At 39.5% G+C, this 21,321-nt stretch overlaps 1 protein-coding gene across 3 annotated transcripts; it reads left to right on the forward strand.

The window, feature by feature from the left end:
- Positions 1–409: 409 nt before the first annotated feature.
- Positions 410–6,428, forward strand: LOC137742379 (putative magnesium transporter NIPA6). Of its 3 annotated transcripts, XM_088699901.1 has the most exons (10): positions 410–1,083; positions 1,199–1,255; positions 1,478–1,568; positions 1,676–1,836; positions 1,925–2,052; positions 2,198–2,335; positions 4,712–4,804; positions 4,900–5,017; positions 5,894–6,017; positions 6,114–6,428. In XM_088699901.1, exons 1-10 carry the CDS (start codon positions 963–965, stop codon positions 6,325–6,327), a joined length of 1,245 nt encoding a protein of 414 aa, XP_088556027.1. In that variant the 5' UTR covers positions 410–962; the 3' UTR covers positions 6,328–6,428. The 3 variants fall into 3 exon arrangements, with proteins under 3 accessions (XP_088556027.1, XP_088556034.1, XP_088556031.1); XM_088699908.1 differs by having other exon boundaries at positions 5,894–6,213; XM_088699905.1 differs by lacking the exon at positions 1,199–1,255 and having other exon boundaries at positions 813–1,083.
- The last annotated feature ends 14,893 nt before the right edge of the window (positions 6,429–21,321 follow it).

A 21,321-nucleotide genomic window follows, 5' to 3' on the forward strand; every position in this document is an offset into this window, starting at 1 on the left:
GGATCTGGGTTGCAAGGAAAAGGGGGATGAATATTGGTTTTATTTTATTTTATTTTATTTTTATTTTATTTTTTCTGGGTTGCAAGTTGGGCTTGGATTTTGGGGGGGGGGGAGAACATGGGAGGTGGGTGCCTATATTTAATTAATATTTTTTTAGTTTTTAATAATATTTTTTTAATTTTTTTAATAAAAGGTGGGCTCGTCTTAAGCCATGTCAGTATTTAACAGATGAGTTGACAGATAACTGACGAAAGGTATAACATTGCAATAAAATTCGAAGATAGACATTGAAACTTTTTAAAGACGAGATATGAAACTGTTAATGACTTAATAGTTAAGTTAGTTTTTTTGTAATTTACCCTAATTTTTTTTATAAAAAGAAAAGGATAAAATAGAAAAAATGAGACAAGGAATAGAACGAGGAAGAAAAAGAATCGTAGTCCAATAGCAAAGCTCAGGTACGGAAGGTAGGGCTGCAGACTGGCAGGTGAGAGATCACGCCATCTCTCCCCTTGTTTGACATTTCACATTTCTTCGCATTTGAGAGAGCCGATTCGCAGAAATCAGATCCATCTGGTCTGGTCAAAAGTCAAACCACACACGGTGAGAGGTAGGAGTAGTCTACCAATTCCATCATCCAATTCCCAGTTTCTCAATTTCTCAGTTTCTCAATTCCCCAATTTCCCAATTGTTCTTCTTCTGAATTCGAATAAAAAGAAAGAAAATTCGAGGGTTTGGGTTTTGATTTTGGTAATTGGGAATTGTGGGAATTGTGGGAATTCTTGTATGTAGAATGAGTGTCGCTCCGGCTCCCGCTCCCTCTTCCACTCGCAACCCCACCCATTTGGTAATTTTACTACTCCTTCCGCTCCATACTTCTCTGAATTCATAGCTCCAAATTATTACCCTTTCCCTCCCCTCCTCCCCTCCCATCCCAAAAAATAATATAAATAACCAAGCCAATGTACTCAAGCAATTTAAAAGGCTTCATCTTGGCCGTCGTCTCGAGCGCCTTCATTGGCTCCAGCTTCATCATCAAGAAGAAGGGTCTCCGCCGGGCCAGTGTCAACGGCCCTCGAGCCAGTATGTTCATTAATTTTTTTCTCTCAAGACAGTTTCCTTGTATATTTATGATGATATGACTCTGTTTGATGTTAATTTTTCTTGTTTTCTCGCTTTCGTTGTTAATGTGTGAAAGGTGTGGGAGGATATGGGTATCTGTTAGAACCTCTATGGTGGATAGGAATGGTAACAAGTAAGCTTTCCTTGCTCTGGTTCTGCTTAATTTAATTAATTCTAGCGCTATGCTGTGGTTTTGGAAATTTCATTTAGATTGCGGTTAAGTTTTATTCCCACTATTTCATTTGAGTTGGAAAATTTGACCCCTTCTTTCTTCAATTCATTTTTCCGCTGCTAGACGGGGTTGGATGTTGAATATTGCATGTTGTTGATCATCGTAATTTTGGACAATTTACAGTGGTTGTTGGAGAGATAGCCAATTTTGTAGCATACATTTACGCACCTGCTGGCCTGGTCACCCCGCTTGGTGCATTGAGCATTATTGTTAGGTACATTTCATTTCCCAATTTTAGTACATCTGAATACACCTATATTTGTATATTTCAATCGTCAAACCATATTTCTGATAAGTTCAACTGTGGATGCATATGTGTAGTGCTGTTTTAGCGCATTTTTTGTTGAAGGAGAAACTCCAGAAAATGGGAATGTTGGGGTGTCTTTTATGCATAGTGGGTTCGACTGTGATTGTACTCCATTCACCTGAAGAGCAATCTCTCAGTTCCGTCGAAGAAATCTGGGAATTAGCAATACAACCTGGTACGCTCTAAAAGGTTAATAACTAATGGATGCTTATTTTCCTCTTCTTTTTTCTTCTCTTCTGATTGTTTCTCTTTCTTGCCTTCAGCATTTCTTTTGTATACAGCCTCGGTGGTAGCTGTAACATTAGTTCTGATGTTGTTTTGTGCTCCCCGCTATGGCCAAACCAATATACTGGTTTATACAGGAATCTGTTCTATAATAGGATCGTTGACAGTGAGTTATTCTACCACTATAGCCACCTTTTTGTTAAGATAACGATTTCATCAATATTGTTTTTTCATCGTGCACAAAAATTTACCATACATCACTTTTAAAGTAACGTTGGCTCTCTCATCTGATTAGTTGTTCCATATTGCAGGTTATGAGTGTAAAAGCAATTGGGATTGCTATAGAACTCACAATAGAGGGCACAAACCAGCTAAAATACTTCCAAACATGGATTTTTGGAATGGTTGCAGTTACCTGTATCATCACTCAATTGAATTATCTGAACATGGTTCGTATCTTGTTATTGTCTATTATATTGCATCATGGTAGCTTTGTGTTCTTTTCTTTTTTATGTTTTAAGTATGTCTCAGATATTATATGCATCTGTGTCTCTCTTATTATGAATATGGAATTTTGATTCAAAATTCTGAGAGATAGTAATTACTGTGAACACGAAGTTTAAGAAGACTGATTATAATACATGCCATAATTAGTAAAATCACTCTTACAAAGTTACAACTATACCTTTCATAAAAAAGAAACCCTGCAAGAGTCAAGTTGAAGAGAGGAACCCACTACTAATTCTTAGAGTGAAATTATTTTTTGTGCCCTTCTGCAATTAAAATATGTTTATTCTTTGGGTAAATTACATTTCATCCCTTCAAGTTTGGGTGCAATTACAACCTCATACAACATCTTTAAAACATTTCTGTTTCATACGTTACTTATCATTCCATTTCAATAGCATACATCTGTTACATAATCTGATAAATTAACTGTTAAGTGATGACACATCAAATATAAGGTCCATATTTTTAGAGACGTGGATGCAAATTTCCAGCTTGCAAATATGGGCCCACATCTTATCCACGTCTTCTTCTCCAGCAACCTCTATCTTTCTCTTCATCTCCATCTTCCACTCTGTAGTCTCTGAGCTTCTTGGAAGTTTGAGTCCAGTTTCCGTGTTTTTGCTCAAATTGGAGGTGGATTCACCACGATTACGAAGAATGAGAGCTCATTAAAGTGTATGCGTATGAAAGCTCATTAAAGCTCGTCAATTTGAACCATGAAATCCACCTAGTTTTGCGTTTTTGCTGCTTAGAACTCCATCCCACATTTTTCATCAAATCCCGACTTTGCGGTTGCAACCACCAAACCAGGCAAGTACATTTGGAAGAGCCCCACAAAGAACAGAAACACAGCCACAGTCCAAATCCATTAGATATTGGCTTCAATTCATCATCATCTTCTTCTTGTACATGAATAATTAATTAGGGATTGGCTTAGGGCTCACCTCAATTCCGAGCCCGACTATGTCCAAAAAGTACCATAAGAACAACAAATTTATTTATTTTATTTTTTTTCTGGGTTCTTCTTGGGATAATGAATTCCAAAAGTTTTATCAGTTTGCTCACCTCTTTCTAGGTTCATCTATCTCTAATAAATTTGTTCAAACAATTTTTGGCTCCTTCCCTATTACACCATAGACTTTCTTTCTCTTCTTGTCGATGATGGATCTGTTGCAATTCGGCCAGGAATCAAATTCCCTGGGACTTTGGCACGTTTCTCGAACAAATTGGGGGACTTGGGTTGGTATGGTTTCTCGAACGAATTCAGGGACTTGGGCTGGAATCAGGAACTGGGTTTTTCCCTGGGACTTTGTGGGGTTGCTGGAATCTGGGGTGGGGTCGACAAATCTTGTGGCTTAGGGTTTTTAGAACCAGGGATTTGGGGTTGAGGCCCAAAATCTGTGAGCTAAATCCTAGGCTGCAAGGATTAACCTGATTGTTTTATTATTCATTAATTGAGGTGTTTTTTTTTCAATGAAAAAAATGGGCCCTTGTGATTGCTTCTAAATGTGGTTGCATGATTGTACTTTGTTAGTCTTTGTATGGACTATTTATCATGTTTAGGCCCTCTGAATTAGTGGTTTTTTTTTCCCTAAGCTTTGGAATGCAAAGTGTTATTTATAGATTGTTGAAGGAAGAGAGGTTCAGATCTTAAGCTACCATTATACCTGAACTAGAATAACGGAAGAATCACCCTGAAGTTTAATGCATTTTTAGAATAAACTTTATACCTTCATAAGTTAAAGTACGATTGCTTGGGCTTTAATTTTTGTAACACAAACATCCCCTGTTAACATATTGTTAGCTAAACAAAGTGAAACACCAACATCAGCAAGTATTTGCAAAAGACACAAGTGTCTTCTGGGGAAGGAAGAAGGGGGAAGTCTAGAGGTGTGCTGTGATGACTGTGTTTTAGGTAGTTTGATTGGAAAGAAATAGGAGGATATTTAACACTTAAGGGAAGAGGATGAGATGATGTTATTCGCCAGAAGAGGGCTAGAATTTTGGCTGTGTACGGTGTAAATCTCGTTCTCTGCATGGAACTTTTACACAGGAATTAATATAATCTTGGTTTCACATTCTCATAAAAGAAAAGTAATTCGAGCAGAAATTATTCTGCATTGTATTGGTAATTAAAGCAAATCTGTACCCCATCCAACTATATATGAAGTTTATCGAATATTTTGTTTTTGCATAAGCATGCGAATGCTTGAAGTGCTGCATTCATCACCTGTATAAACCACTTATTTATCTTTTCTGTTTTGGTCAGAAATGTGAACTTTTTAGCTGGTTGTCTAACTCTGGTGTGGTTGCAGGCGTTGGATACTTTCAACACAGCAATTGTTTCTCCGATATATTATGCAATGTTCACATCTTTTACAATATTTGCCAGTGCAATAATGTTTAAGGTATCATCACGTCCTCATGATGTGTTTTTGTGTGTGAGCAAGAGAGAGAGTCTAACCGTTATGTTATAAATCTAAAATGCATACCCTTTTGTTAGGATTATTCGGGTCAAAGTGTGAGCAGCATAGCATCAGAATTTTGCGGTTTCATCACTGTGTTATCTGGGACCGCTATATTGCATAGTACAAGAGAGCCAGATCCACCTTTAATTACAGGTTTGTATCTTGTATGTCTGATTGCATGTCATTTTGAAGATTCTTAGGTGTTAAATGGAGACTGACCTGTAATTTAGAAGCTTAGTGCAGTACTGTTATTACTTAATGTTTGATGCATAGCCTTATCCTGTTTGTTGACAATTACCTCCAAAAGTTTTCCCCCTGTATTGTCTGAGTACAAGTGTTGAAATTTGGAACCAAATAGTTATAAGATCTATTGATGTTTTCAACATAAAAGCTGAAGCTGTTAAGTGGAGAGACAAACTAGGTGTGTATAGCTTTGTTAAATGCTTAGCCCAACCAATATGGGACAAGTACTTAATAAGATCCATACTGGGGGTCTGGATTAGTTTTCCCCAGTATTTCAGAGTTGAGACTTCCTTATGTTTTCAGGATTGGCATCCCTGTGTGCTTCAGTTTCTTTAGATTTTGGGTTGTCCTGCCATGCTATTTATTCCAATTGGCATGCTGTTGTTATTTAGTCTTGTTCTTTTGCTGTTTTAGTTGGCTTCTATTTCGTTCTTTAGTTGGGTAAATGTTCAAAGGGGAAGGCCAAAGTTTGGTGGTTTACCAGAGTAACATGTTCCTGAAATAGAAAAATTTATTTTGATGACCCGTTGTGTTATAAACACCATATTTGAGAACATCAATGACTGATTTTGATGGTGAAACGGTTGTGATCGTTATGCACATCTTTAAAGTACAATACGCAATGTTGTGCACCATCATGCGTGAATATGATTCCTGGATGAATTCTGCATGTTTGAGTTGAAATTTTGCATCCTTAAATTCCATAGGCAGTAATACTACTGCCTTCAATGGTGTGCGTTTTTCCAAAAAAAATGTTTACATTTTTCTTGAATCTGAAACATGCAGATTTGTACACACCATTATCTCCGAAAGTATCATGGTACATACAAAGCAATGGGGAATGGAAGCAGAAGGATGAGGATGGCACAACCCCTAATTTCATCACTATTCTTCGGCAAGACTACTTCAAGTAATGGAATATGCTTCCGACATCGAGTTCTTGGTTGCATCTCATGACTTGAGTGTGAAATGGTACCTCAATTTCATCATGTTTTTTTTTTTCCAGCTTGAAAGCCAGAGGTATGCTTGGGACTCTAAAAGTGCTTTGGCATGACTGTAAAGTAGCTCTCGTGCATAGAAAACCAAGCAGAAATGTTTTGCTGCGATTTTTTTCGGCTTTCCATTCAAATTTTGAGCGGTGTGTTGTGGAATTGTCAAATAGCCATAGTTTTAGAAGCGACGTCTTCATTCATTCATTCTCTCACCACACGAGATTTTAGTTTCAATCCTTGTAGAGAGTCGGACGGATCCTTCTCCGGCTTATAGCTTGTAATTTGATCTGACTCATCAATGTAATTTAATTCAATTGCTTTTCTTACTATATATGGTTGAAATAACAGCTTGATGTTCTTTGTAAATGACCATTTAACAACCTTGAGACCAATGCAAAAGTGGCATTAAACATTTGTATCATCATTTTTGAGAGATATTTGTATGATCTTTAACCTTCTTTACAATTTGGAAAAATAACTAAAATCCCCGCATAGAATTTTAGCCAACAGGATCCAGATTCTCTCTCTCTTCCATTTTCCCTCCCATCCAATCCCTTCATATTTGATTGTTCACGATCAAGTCAAGTTAATAATTTCTATTGTCTTTGCTGTAGAGAGAATGTAAAAGAGGAAAAAGAGAGGAGGGGACCAGATGAGAGGAGAATGGGAAGGGGGACCATAAGAAACGATTAAGTCACATCAATATTTTCTATTATCTTTGCTAGAGAGAGAATGTAAAAGAGGAAAAAGAAAGAGGAGGGGACTAGAGGAGTGGAGAATGGGAAGGGAGAGAATCCTATTGAGCCAAAAGTTTGGCATGGAAGTACTAAAAACCCTTTGTGACTAAAAACCTTCCCATTTTCTTCTCTTTCCCTTCCCCACTTCTCTAGGCTCTCTTCCTTAATCCAAAGGTGTAGGAGTTGGGCCTTCGTTGATAAATCCACGACTCTTTCTTAAGGCTTCTTGGCACTGAGACCAAAGGAAACACTCGACAATGCTTAAATTCTTGACAAGAGTGTCATGCTTTTCATAGTTACAATTGCTTCATCAATGCTTATGATTTTCATAGACCTTAATGATTTTCGATATGTATTTATTACATTTTTCATAGTTAGGAAACTTGAGAAGAATATTTGGTTGTGATGCCTAAAAACTACTTAGCCTACGTGGCGCTCAGGCTAAATAGCTAATAAGTTAACTAAGTCCTTCGGTTGAATGTGGGGCGTGCCAACTCTTTGGCCGAGCTCGACTAGGGAGTGAATGAGTGTTGATGTGGCATTGGGCGCGTTGCTGACTTCTTGATCTTAGGGTTCTAGAGCTTAAAGACAAGGTTGCTAGTTTTGCGAAGTGCAATATCAAATTCGGCTTTTAATGTGCCGAATATTAAGTAACCTCGTAACACCTCACTTCGCCAAGGAGGCTAATGAGATGACCTTTTCCAACAAGGACTCAGAAATTCTTGTTGATTGAGGCTTGGATAAATAACCAATCAGTCTCGAAGCAATGTGGTTTATCCAAAATAAAGGTGCTCCTCCAGTCGGCTGATTCTACGGCTCCAGTGTTATTTATCCAAAATGAAGGTGTGCTGGTGGGAAAAAGGAAAATAAAAATCTCAAGGTCTTTGAGAGGTTTAGCGTAGAGCGAGAGTTTGCACAGGACAATTTTGCGTTGATTTGGAGGGGCTTTGAATGATGCACTCCCTTCTCTATTTATAGTAGCAATTTCCTCAATGACCGAGTTAGAATTTCAATTGAACTTGAATTCCTTAACCCAATCCGATTAGGTCTCGACCAATCCTACCTCCTATAGGATTCTGAACTAAGCTCTTTAATCACTCATATTCAACCAATGACTCTCGGCATCTTTTATGATTTGAAGCATCTTTAGCTTTTGAAGAAGCCTTATTGTACTAGGATTCAACCACTTCACCCTTATCCAAGTAGAACCATCTTTTGATAGGATTCGGCTAAACTCTACTAGGCTAGGCCCAAGGTGGGAATATTCCTGATACTTCTTATTGGACCGAGAACAATCATGGGCTCGGCCCAAAGTATTATTTTGGGTCCAAACATTGCCCCATCGCTTCTAAAGTCTTCGACCTGCAGCACCTAGCCAAACTTCAGCCTTGAAGAAGCAAACAGTTACCATAAATCCTCACAAAACAAATATTCTCCATCCACCCACTCAAATGTATTAATAGGACACGAACCCCCACTCTACATGTCAGTCCTTAATAGTCGTGAGTTCCTAACACATGATCAATTCTCGTCGCGTATGTCTAGCTTCGGTGATGCATGTGCCTCTTGCCCGAGGTGTGTAGACATCGAAACGTCTCTTCATAAGGATTGTGCCTTACTCTTGCCATTTTGTTCTGATTACTCGAAACCCAAAAAACTCAAACCTTTGAAACCCAAAAAACCAAAAACCTCACAACTTCATTGATTGCGGTGCCACCAAGCCTCTCTAATTTGAAGAGGATGTAGTTGCCACTCACCAGATTATGGGCCCTCTGTTCAAAGATGACCTCCCAGAAGTCATCACTGAGATTTGCCTAAGTCCCTTGTTCCAGGGCCATGATTGGTCAAAATAGGAAACGCCCAAACCTCAAGGAGCCTGGCCGTCGACCCTCGTAGCGTGGGCTGCTTGGGTTGACCGAATATAGCCCCATTTCGGCGCTGCCTAGAAATCACTTGGCATCTTCGATGCCATTAAGCTCTCAGCCATTGAGATTAGTATGGATCGAGAACTCTTAATGGCCACTCTAAGCTTTTGGTGCTCGGCCACTAACACTATGGTTCTCCCTCTTGGCCCCATTAGACCAACCGTCCTCGACGTGATAGTCATCATTGGCACCTCTCCATCTGGTCTTCTAGTTGAAACCGCCCTCTTTCGGTATCAATTCAACTTGGACCTCAAAGCGGTTTTCGAAGAACGTGCCTTCAAGCCCTAAAAAAAGACGACTAAGAAGAGGTGCCAAATGACGAAGTTAATAAACTATACAAGACTTCCTCAATTCCAGCACGCTTACAACCACTTTGACAGTCGAGAAAAAGAAGGTCTCAAGAAAGAAGAGCATAAGGCTTTCTTGTTCTTTTGCTATAATAAGTTCATCTTTTGTACCAAGTTGAACAAGTAACTCGTCGAGAACATGCCAGTGCATGAAACCCTGGCTAGCAGTTACCATTTGGTTCTCAATCCTGCCATCCTTGCCAACCTCACACGCTGCCTAGCCGTGACAACGATCAAGAAAATTGACATGCACCAGAATGGCCCATTATAAGTCTTCAAACTCTAGATGCAGGTTTACTTTGCCACTCTAAGGCTAGAAATTTTCTACTTTTGAAGCGATGGGCCTTCAACAGGCCTTATGCCCAGCCCCAACTCACTCGGGCGAAGAAAATTTCAAATATTTCTTCGGCCTAGACGACCTCACCAATGTCAAATTCTTGATTTGTAGTCGATAAGACTATCCCTCCTCCATCAGACTTCCCACATCTGCATGGGAGGAGACAGAAGACGCTGATCTACAATAGAATTGGGGATCATTATGCTGGCTCGCAACATCCCCTTTGGTTGAGACGTTCGGCGAGCCAGTTGGAAAGTCTACCACCCCCACTTCATGGCTTGACAACTCGGATACCTCCAGGGCTGCCTTGTGCCTCTGCTCACTTCTCCCTCACTCTTAAGCTGAGAAAGAATCTCTGGCTCCTTAGAGCGAGAGTGTGAAGAGGTGGAAAAAGAGTTTCAAGAGCAATGTATTAAATTTCACCTTCGGTCGAATACTCTTGAAGCCCATGGCATTAGTACCTTCGCCAACTGGTGGGATGTCTATACCAAAGATTTCTTCGGCGCACTGGTCAAAGAAACTGTAAATAAAATCTTCAACGACCGACTGAAGAAAACTCTTGCTGAAATCCAAAGACACGACTCAAGATACTTTTTATTCCTAATGTTTTGGTTGCATATATATTGAACCAAACATCTTTGACCTAACTCTTGATTTGTTTTTTCAGCTAGCTATTCAATAAAGTGGGCCGAAGTGGTTGCAATGGTCACAGCCAAAAAAAAGCTCACCCTATTCCGAAGAAGGTTGTTGTTGCCACAATCGTTATTCCCAAAATAACTCAAACTTCAGCAGGTGCTACTATTGCGAAGACCACTACTATCTTGGCTTTTCCTTCCAGAGTAGCTTCAATTATACCACTTTAGCAGAAGCTATCATTGTGTCGATGAAGATGGGAAAACGACCTCATCCTCCAACCAAGACAATCGATGACATTGCACAACCCACCCAACGACTGAAGAAGAAAGCTAAAAAGGGGGAACTTGAGATCTTTGTTCCCTCTAGCTAGAAGACAGAGACTTCAACTCCGGATGCCCCTTATCCCACTCCTGGTGTCAAGGTTCAAACAGGGACACTTCAAGGTTCTTTGGCCCAAATATCAATTAAACGGCCACTATTCAACCAACGACGCAAGCTAATGTCTTGGTTGAACAAGTCAGCGTCCTAGTAGTCGAGGAACCTATAGCTTAAAGCTCGACTGTTCCTCCGACTGATGGTGTTGATCTCAACCTAGAAGCTATTGCCATTTATAAGGAGACATTAGCTGGCCCGACCTAGGTGACTCCCTCCCCTAATCTAAAAAATTATTCTAGCATCGCTCATCTTGGACAAAGATGTACAAAATCTTCAATACCTTTTGTCTTTGAAAATTCTCCAATTAAGATCTAACCTTCTTTCAACAGTGAGCCGAATCCGTTGGTGAGGTGCCCTCGGCCGATCAAGCAAGCAAATGTGGCCCCCCTATATCTGGACAAAGGCAAAATTGTTGTATCCTTTATGCCTTTTACAGGCCAGGGTAATATCCACCAACTGGCTGAGGTGATAAGTCATGCCGATCCTGAGGCGGGCCGTTGAATGGCCAGCTTGCCGAACTGGCAATTCCGGCATAACAATAGGCAACTGCAAAGACACCGTTTCATCCTCAGGACCAAGATCTTGGCATCCCTACACAAGACATCACCTTGGCCTTTGTAAGTCTCATTTTATTTTGATTTTGACTTGTCTTAGAATGTTTAACCAAAGTAAAACCGTTAATTGTCAAGTACCCAATCATTTATTTCATAAAAAATTCTATGCTCCGAAGGGCGTTGTCTATATTTTGTGGCTACCTCAATGGCCATGGAACATAGATAACCTTAACTAACCATATGAATTGAAGAGTTCTCTTAAACATTAGGCTCAGCCATTAAGCTCTCTGGGTTTGACCAATAGCCCAGAATACATGGTCGAAGTCACTTCTTGACAGGTCTAAAAACATTTCTCTTTTGTCATTCTCTTTTTTATTTTGCTCATTTAACATTTCTTTTATGCAGCCTTCATAAGAAGTAGAGCTTGACGTCTGTCTTGCTAACACATCCGAGACGGCAAGCTCTTCGGTAGTCTTGATCGAGTCCAATGCTCTAACCAAACTGTAATAGACTATATCCTTTTCGGCTTTGCAAGCTCTTCCAACAAAAAGTCTCGACTCTGTTGGAGAGTGCCTGAACAACCTTGCAGCTGACAGTTTGGTGAGTAATGAAAGTGTTGTTCACTTGACGACTGTCTTAAAGTGAACTCGGCTATACTTTGATATTTTTTTAGAAAGCTCCACAAGCTGATGAGGACCTAGAAACTACAATGGCTGCTCAGGAGGCTATCTTACTAGAGTTAGAGGCAATCAATGTGAAGAAAGAGAGAATGGCAGATCTCGACCATCAAATCGTCAAGCTTCAATCCCAAATATCTATCATTGCCTCTGAGATTGAGAAGGATTTTGAGGCAAACAAACCTCAGCTGGCAAAGTATGCGACCTTTGGGAAACGGATACAAGCATTAAAGGCTGACAAAAGGACTCAGTAGGCCGAGATCACTATGGGTGAAGTAAATGGCTAAAGCTAAAAGCTACACTTGAAGCCTTCCTTCCTCAACCCCATAGATTATGTTCCCACTACCGACCTGTGGACCGATTGATTTTTCTTTTACGTACCTTTTGTAGTATCAATGAATATTAATGAAAAATCTTTACTCTTGCATCTCCCAAGTAACCGGATAATATTTCTTTAAAAACTTCCCATTAATCGGTAACTTGTGTACCAAACCAGTTTGGTCCTTAAGATGGTATGCCCCCTTGCTGAGAACCTTGTGAAACATAAACGGTCCTTCCTAATTCAATGACTGATGAACGCATATTTTATCACTTATTATACTCCGAATAGGGGTGGGCACTTGGAACCGAAAACCGAAATCGAAACACGAATCAAATGGAACCGAATCGAACAGTTTGATTTTGAAACAGTTGCGGTTTCGAAACCAAATTGTGGTTAGGAAAACGGTTTGGTTTCGGTTTTGGGTTTTCAAAACTGAACCGAAACCAAAACCGCACCATATATCAAATGTCATGTTTTAATTGGTTCTTTATTAGAGTCCATACATTTATAGTATAGACTCAACTACACAATGTATGCCATAGTCCGACAGCAATGTTTTTCACTTTAGTTTCGAACAATGATTTCACATAACTTGGTCTTAGCTGATATATTGTATTCCCTAGCCCACACTAGATCAAAATGGGAAAAGAAGAGAAATGCAGCAGATAAATAACAAGAACGAATCAAGGAAAATGCGGTTCTAATTGAAAATCTAATCAGTAGTACTCCTAATTATCAAAGTATACAAGAAGAGCAATCAATTCTCTCAGTTCTGCTCAAACAGCATAAGACCTTGACTAGCATAGCAATCTCACCTGTAAAAGCAAGCCCCCTTTTAGCTACCAATTTTGGAATATGGTTGCTACCATGACTGGAGAAAAAACACACTCAACATTTTCTCTTCCTTCTCGAAACAAAACCAGAAGAACCAAAAATCCAAGAAGAAAAAAAAAAAATCTCAAAAACCGAATCGAAACCGTTTGAAACCACACCAAAAAGTTTGGTTTCATTTCGGTTTTGGCTTCAAAACCACACCGCAAAATGTTTCAGTTTCGGTTGCGGTTTAAACCGCACCGAACTGCACCGCGCCCACCCCTAACTCCAAAAATTACATTTTCTTAGATGTAATTTTGGACTTAAATGAAAGAAATGGCATGTTTTGGTGCTTTTAAGATTAGATTAATGATATGGAAAATTATGCTATTTTTTCTATGGTTTTGATGTTATTCTGGTGATGTCTAATCATGTTTGGTAAAATGGTGTTTGGACTACTATTTGTATTTACCATTTGTTTGTCTACTTTGACTTGATCCTAGTTGGATCTCATGTAGACTCATTTCCTACTATTCAATTTTTAAGCAGGCCCCTATTGCACACTAAAGGGACAACCATCAAGTGACGCTTCAACAAAACAATGGATGCCCTTATCCTCATATTTGCACTTGTTGCGAAAATTAGATAACCGAAATTAGTCTCATTAAGTCTCGAATTTTTGTGCTTGCAAGTATACAAATTAAATGACAGTATAGCATATAAGCACGGATATCATCCCAGAGAGATCGAAGTGATTCTAAAATCTTACTAACTAAATTGAAACAAATCATAGTGGAGAAGCTTTAATGGAAAATATTTGATATTTTGAATTAAGCTGAAATAAAATAAAGGTTGGAAATAAAATGCATGTAAATAATAAATTGAAAACATAAGAAAAGTAGACCTAGGGCATCTAAATTTACTGTAACCAATCCTACTTAATTCTCTTAATATGTTATGCTCAAGTAGTTCCCCAATATTGATGTTCGATTTTTCCTAAATTATTCAACAGCCATGGCATTTGGTTGTATCAAAAGTATCCTTACATGTCAATCCTCTATGGCATCTAGACAAATTAAACAAGTAAGAACCCATTAAGCTTCATGGAAATCATTCGAAAATCACACAAACCCTAATTGCATGGCATCTACAAATAAGTGTTTATGGTATCAGTTGCAAGAAGCTAAACCCAAGTTAAGTATGGCATCTACTCTAACTTGCATCAAATCAACTTAACGTAAGCTTAGATGGTGATCAAGCATCTAAATAAAATTAAGCGCATTACGATTAGCAAATGATACTCAATAAGGAAGAAAAACTTGATAATAACAATGCCACAAGGCAATTAAGTATTCATGATCAGGCTACATTGTAGCCCTAGCAAAAAAAGGAGTCCAAAGTAGCTCTCCTCTTTGCCGCAACCTTCCTTCTCTTGACCCCATAAATTATGTTCCTGGTGTCGACATGTGAGCCAAATGATTTTTCTTATACCTTTTGCAATATCAATGAATATTAATGAAAATTCTTTATTCTTGCATCTCCCAAGTAACTGGATAATATTTCTTTAAAAACTTCCCATTAATCGGTAACTTGCGTACCAAACCAGTTTGATCCTTGAGATGGTATGCCCCATTGCCAAGAGCCTTGTGAATGATAAATGGTCCTTCCCAATTTGGCGACCATTTCCCATATCTGGGGTCCTTGATCCCAACTAGCAACACCGTTTGCCAGACCTAGTCACCTTCGTCGAACGTCTTTTGCTTTACTCGTTGATTATAAGCTCGTTCGTTGATCTTTTTCTATGCTACTAACATATTATAGGCATCAAGTTGAGCCTCCTCTAGATCCTCTAAATCCTGCCTTATTGCTTGACTATATTTGGCGCTAACAAACTACTTTGTTCTATAATTAGCAATGAATTTATACTCAACTCGACCGGCAAAATTGCATCGTGCCCATAGGTTAAAGCATATGGAGTCGTCCCTGGTGCTGATCGAAGTGAGGTCCGATGTGCCCATAATGCCTAGTTTAATTTTAAATGCTAAATGCTAGGCTTTTCCTTCACCATTTTCTCGAGAATACCGATCAAAACTTTATTACTCGCTCTGGCCTGCCCATTCGCCTGTGGGTAATACAACGTGGACTGTTCGAGTCAAATTTTCAAATTCGTCATGTAGTCTTTGAACCTATCAGCTGTGAAAATCGTGCCGTTATGCGTGATAATTGTTACAATATTCTCTTCTACAAAATCACAAACTTCTTTATATATTAACTCAGCATACGACTTTACTTCGACCACTTGGTGAAGTAATCTGTTGCTACAAGTATCCTCGTGTATTTTGTTGATCCAGATGATAGCATGATTTTGCACCTGCATGGCCCAGCCTCTAAATTGCCATGGTTTGGTAACTGAATGAAGCAATTTGGCTAAGACTCTTTGAATGGGTTCTTCAATTTTACATTGTACATAACTGCGTGCATATTCTATGCAATCCTTTAGTATACTTGGCCAAAAATATCCGTGTCATCGAAGCAACCAACACATTTTTTTGACTGGATTAATGGGCACTGCATATTCCTTCATGAACTTCAGTAATCACTTGAACGGCCTCTTCTGGGCCAAGACATAGCAATAATAAACTGTCCTTGCACTCTTGATACAACTCATTTTTGTATACCATATAATTTGTAACATGTACCCTTGTCTTGCGGTCGTTCTTGCCACTAGGATGATCGAGATATTGTATGATCGATTTTCTCCAATCATCCGACAACATTTCGACTGTGCAAATATCCATGGGAGCTTCTCATTCGAGTAATGAAGGCAAAGACATAACTCATGCCTGAATTACGCCATCCTATTTAACAATTTGTTGATTAATAAGGCCGGGTATGGACACCGATCGACTGGTATGACCCGACCTACCTCGCCCTCTAGGAGTTGTGCTCCTAAGGCTATTTAAATGAACTTATTAGCATCAATATTCTGAATTCAAGAGATATGTTAGAATGTGATGCCTGCGAATGATTCAGCTAAATAGTTGGCGACCATGTGATAGGGCACCAGAGTACAACTCATGCAACGAAAAGTCCCATTAAATTGGTTAATCACAAGTTTTGAATCACCGAGGACAAGTGCGTGGGCTGCCTGGCTTTGTACTCGACCTGATTGTTGGTATAGTCAAAATCTAACTTGAGAGAAAAATACCATATGTAGTGGTCAAGTGATACGATGATAATGCCAACACCGGTTAAGGTCGCAGTTTGAAATACATCGTCCAATAATTGTCACGTGTTAACATCATGCCGATTTCAACATCGTTGCCCCTAAATTTGTATGAAAAAGGGCATTAGGAAGGAAATCGGCCAAGGCTTGACCTTTGACGGCTTTTTGGGGCACATACTGCAAACTAAATTCAGATAAAACCATTGTCCATTGTCCAATGCGGCCCTTGACTATTAGCTGAGTAAGCATATATCGAATAACATTGATTTGGGCAATGACTTGAGCAACCAAGGGGAGTATGTAATGCCTGAGTTTGGATGCGGCACAGAATAAAGCCAAGCAAATTTTCTCGATGGCCGAATAATTTATTTTAGCCAAGTTGAGATTTTGGCTGAGGTAAAAGATGGCCTGTTCCCGACCAGTATCGTTATCTTGTGCTAGAAGACAACCAATGGATTCTTCGATAGCTAAGATATATAACTTGAGAGGCTTGTTGTGCTAAGGCGAGATGACAACATGAGGGCTAGTGAGAGAAACCTTAATTTGTGTAAAGGCGTCATGATGTTCTTCTTGCCATTCGAATCAGTCAGAATCATTGAGTTTTAGGAGCGTGGAAAATGCTTTCATTATCCTGTCGAATTAGAAATAAATCGACGAAGAAAATTGATCTTGCCGAGAAAGGATTGTAAATGCTTCTTTGTCATCAGGGAAGGAACGTCAATAATCACAAGAGTTTTGTTCTTATCCACCTCGATTCCTCGATGATGCACAAGGAAACCCAAACAAAATTCTTGCAGATATGCCAAATGCACATTTAGCTAGGTTCATTTTGAGTTTATGCTGGCCCATGCAAAGGAAAGTTCGCCGAAGATCCTCTAAATGTGTTCGGTGGCGTTTAGACTTGACTACGACATCGTCGATGTGTACTTCAATAATTATGCCAACTAGGTCGTGGAAAATGGTATTCATGGCACGTTGATATGTGGCATTAGTGTTTTAAGTCTAAAAAGCATGAAGATCCATTTGTAGGTCCTTAATGCCCCATGGCATTGAAAAGTAGTTTTATGACATCTGCTTTGGCATCAAAAATTTGATTATAACCAATGTGGTTACCATCAAAGATAAAATCTTGTGGTTTGCTGCGACATCAATTAATAAATCTGAAATTGGCATTGAGTATTCATCTTTAGGGGTTGCCAAATTCAAATAACAAAAATCAATGCAGATGCGTAAAGCACCACTTTTCTTCAAGACTGGGACAATATTCGCCAACCATTCAACGTATCGAGCTGTCTAAATAAAGTCGAGTTTTAAAATTTGAACAAGTTTGTCTTTGATGCCAAGTTGAACTTTGATCGAGAAACGTCTTAGAGGTTGGTGAAAAGGTTTACATTTGATTTTGATACGCAACTCTTGTTCAACCAGTGTTCGATCAAGTCCAGGCATCTTATGGTAATTCCAAGAAAAACAGTCTTTAAATTCCTCAAGTAATTTACAAAGTTCAACTTGAATTTTATTGAAGGACAACATTGGCTATTATTCCCTTCGATGAGGAACTCCACTAAGTTCACGCTAGAATTTGGCTGCTTGGAAATTGTGTACCAGCGAGCTAGCAGTCGTTTTATAGTAGATGAAATCGTGGCACTGCGTTCGTCCCATCGTGTTGCGTCAGTCATCAGGACAATCAGTTAAGTCAGCCAATCTAGGTCTAGCCGAATCCTATCGAATGGTTTCAACACCAACCTCGTTGGCTTTCTAGACAGAGATTCTTGTCGGTTTTCCTTCCTTGTTAAAGCCTTGTAGAGTGATATACCTGACTTGGTCGTCATATTAACGAGCTTGAATCCTGTTAGCCTCGTATAACTGATTATCGGCTGTACTCAATTTGTAATGCATTGTACTCAATTTTCGAATCAACTATAAAAAATAAGATCACATGATTTCTACCTGCGATATTGACTTCCAACGGCAGGACTCCTTTCGTTTGAGATTTATCGCCTATAGAATTGCTCATGGTCACATTGGTTGGAATGAGCTCATCTTTGGAGCATCGTAAAGCTTTCATTATGGAAACATGTATCATGTTGACCGTTGCCCCACAATCAACAAAAACTTTAGATATCAGGTATCCTTCAATATGGGCCGTTATGTATGACGGCTACAAATGATGAAGGTTGACAAGCAAAGAACGGGGCAATAGCTCAACTAAGGCTGCTTTGTGTACTTTGGCAACGGTCAACATCCAACTACGTCATTCACAGCCACATCTGACAAAGAGAGAGCATGTTCACCTGGTGTGTCTGGCGTGGCCGTTTCACCATCGACTCTGAAAACTGGTATTAACAACGCTGCAACATGGTCCTGGGTTTGCAGAGCCTTATGAATCTGCTCTTGATATGCAATATGAGCATCTCTTTCATCTAGATAGGCATCTAATTTTTAACGCATTCCATTTCTTTGGTCGTGAGGCCAAATAATGACATGGCAGAGAAAACCTCAAAATAATGTCGCGAATATTGTAGATCATCTAAAGAAAACGAGAAGTCTGTAGGATCTAGATCGGGGTATGGGTCCACATCGAAGCCGAGGACACCGGCTTCGCCAATGTTTGGAATCTAGCCTGCATTCCCAAGTCCGACCATTTCTAGATGATTTGTTCAGCGTTAGGGCTAGTTAAGGCTAAATCAAGGGAATCTTGACATGCCTTTGGGAGGCCGTATAGGTTGTTTGCCGAATATTTCTTATGAAACTCCCACATGTATTCTTGAGCCTCGTCGAAAAATGGTGGATGTCAATTCTGCTTGACTTTGATCAATGGTTTTTGTAGGCAACAATGGAGGGAGTTTGCTTTCGGCCTCTTTCCTAAAATGCTTAATGCGAGCTTTCATTTCTCTAGGTTAAAGAAACAGTTTGATTCTTTTCTCTGATTCTTTGATCTCAATTTCAAAGTCGCGATCAATTACCTTCTTCCTTTGAAGTAAGTCATTCATGATTGCCTAAGCTTGTCGGTCATCCTTTTTTTTTGCTATTTCTTTAGGTTGCCATTTCATGACCTAAACTTCCTCAGCTACTTGTCGACGGGCCATTGAGTCCATCCTTTGTCGGCAACACTTTTGGGACTTGGATAGAACCGTGTATGCACTGGCAGGGAGATTGTAACCATGCCAATGGTGAACCTGTGGTTCAGGCAGCTTGAAAGCTCGCTAGGCCGTTAATGAACTTGAACTTACCGAGTTGTGTACATAGTAATCTTCATCATAAAATGACCCTTCAAAATCGAGGCACTGTCGAGCTGAAAACGGTTTGTATCTTGTGATTGAGGGCCAAGTTTATAAAAAAACCCTTCATTGGTGTTGCCATGAACCAAGCCTCAATTGAGACATTGTCAAGATCACAGGTGCAGGGTTGTGGTGATTTGGTCAAAGATTTACACAATTTTAGTTCAGTGATGACTTCTGATTGGCATCTACTACACAGAATCATTAGGCTTTCAAATTTATCTGAATCAGAGTTAGATACTCAGCGGTTTGTTTTGAGATAAGAAATTAATCTTCAAATGTGGCTGAGAATTCTGTTTTGGGATATGGTGCATTAGAATGAACTCATATTTTCCTTCTTTCTTATCTTTCGGCAAATGGGCATCTACCATGTTTACCGTCGTCAAATGGAAAGGATCAAGGTTAACCAGCATGTGATAGAGTTGTTCGTTGTGTGCTTGTTCAAATTGTGATACTTGCAGTATGTTTTTCCTTTTAAGTATTCGGCCTTAGGAATGTCATGTCCTGACCAAAGCTGGATAATCTTTGCAAGTAGCAACTGGTCGAAGATAGCATCAGCCTTAGTGATGTCAAAGGGGTATACCTTTGATGTTTTGACAACAGCTTTAACGGAGGCCGAGCTCATTTTGACATCCTTGGAACTAGCATGAGCCAATGCCTTACATACGTAAGGTTTGTCAATAACTATCTCAACCACATCCACATTGACATATTAGGATTCGTTGCTCTCAGCTGATGAGTAACTCACCGTTGGATTTTTATAAATTGTCCCACGGGTTAGGTTGTTCGAGATTTTTTTCCTCTTTGAGCAAATAATCATATTGCTCGACATGCTGGCTAGCTCATTCGTATCTCGAAAGTTTGCCCCCAATAATTTCTTCTTGTATTTCACGTCTAGACATTTATGAGCAAGCCTAACAAATTTGGCCTTGGGGAAGGGTACTTGACACCAATTCCTAGCCAACTTGAACCTGGTGAAATATTCCATTGGTGACTCATCAGATGACTGAGTCATTCTGGCCAAAGAAGATACTAACACCTCCATCCGATGCCAATAGAATTGCTCGTGAAATTTCTCAACCAGTTCCTCCTAGTTTCGTACCAAATTTGATGGAAGGTTAATGTACCACGCAAACACCGTACCTGTCAACTAAAAATTGAATAGTCGTAGTTTGTGGTAATCACTGTTGACATCTCCACATTGGGTAGTGAATTTGGACACGTATTTTAACGAGGATAAGGACGATTCCCTATTGAAGAGACTGAAATCAGGGATTTTGAATCCTCGGGGATACTCAAACCTTTCGACGAAGGTTGGATATGGATGGATAAATTTTGAAACTTTCGGCCCTTTTTTCAAAGTCAAATCGATCATTCTCTGAACTTTACCCATATCGACGGATGTCATCTCTGTTCTTTCCTCTCCCAAAGGGGTATTCTTCTTTAAAAAGGGATTTTGCCTTGGCTGATCGATGAGCCGATTCTTGTGAGCTTTGTTAACTAGAATTTCAAGCAACTTATTAGTCTATGTGTGGCTTTCAAGCACCTTGTCTTGTTTATCACGTAGGCCTTTCACCTATTGGCTACCAACTTGCTCAAATTGCTGAGATTGTTCTTCCAACCGTTGTCAAAAAAAGTATTTAGATGGTGCACCAAAGGTCTCTGCATCTTCGTCATCACAATCCTCTACAAGGCCTTCGATAAAACCATTTTTTGCCGCCTTGGTAGTTTGGGCAAAGACCACGGCATCATGGTTTTAACCACCAAGGTTAATTTCTATTGGACTAGACTTTGAACTATAGGTGCTAAACTGGGAGATCCTATGCCTGCGACACATTACCTTGGACTGGACTTTGAACTATAGGTGATATATTGGTAGTCAATTTACCCATAGTTGTTTTCTTTTTGATTGACCATGTCTCAATGGTCATGAAC

Source organism: Pyrus communis, chromosome 1, assembly GCF_041283825.1.
Source record: "Pyrus communis isolate YQ-2024b chromosome 1, ASM4128382v1, whole genome shotgun sequence".
NCBI lineage: Eukaryota > Viridiplantae > Streptophyta > Magnoliopsida > Rosales > Rosaceae > Pyrus > Pyrus communis.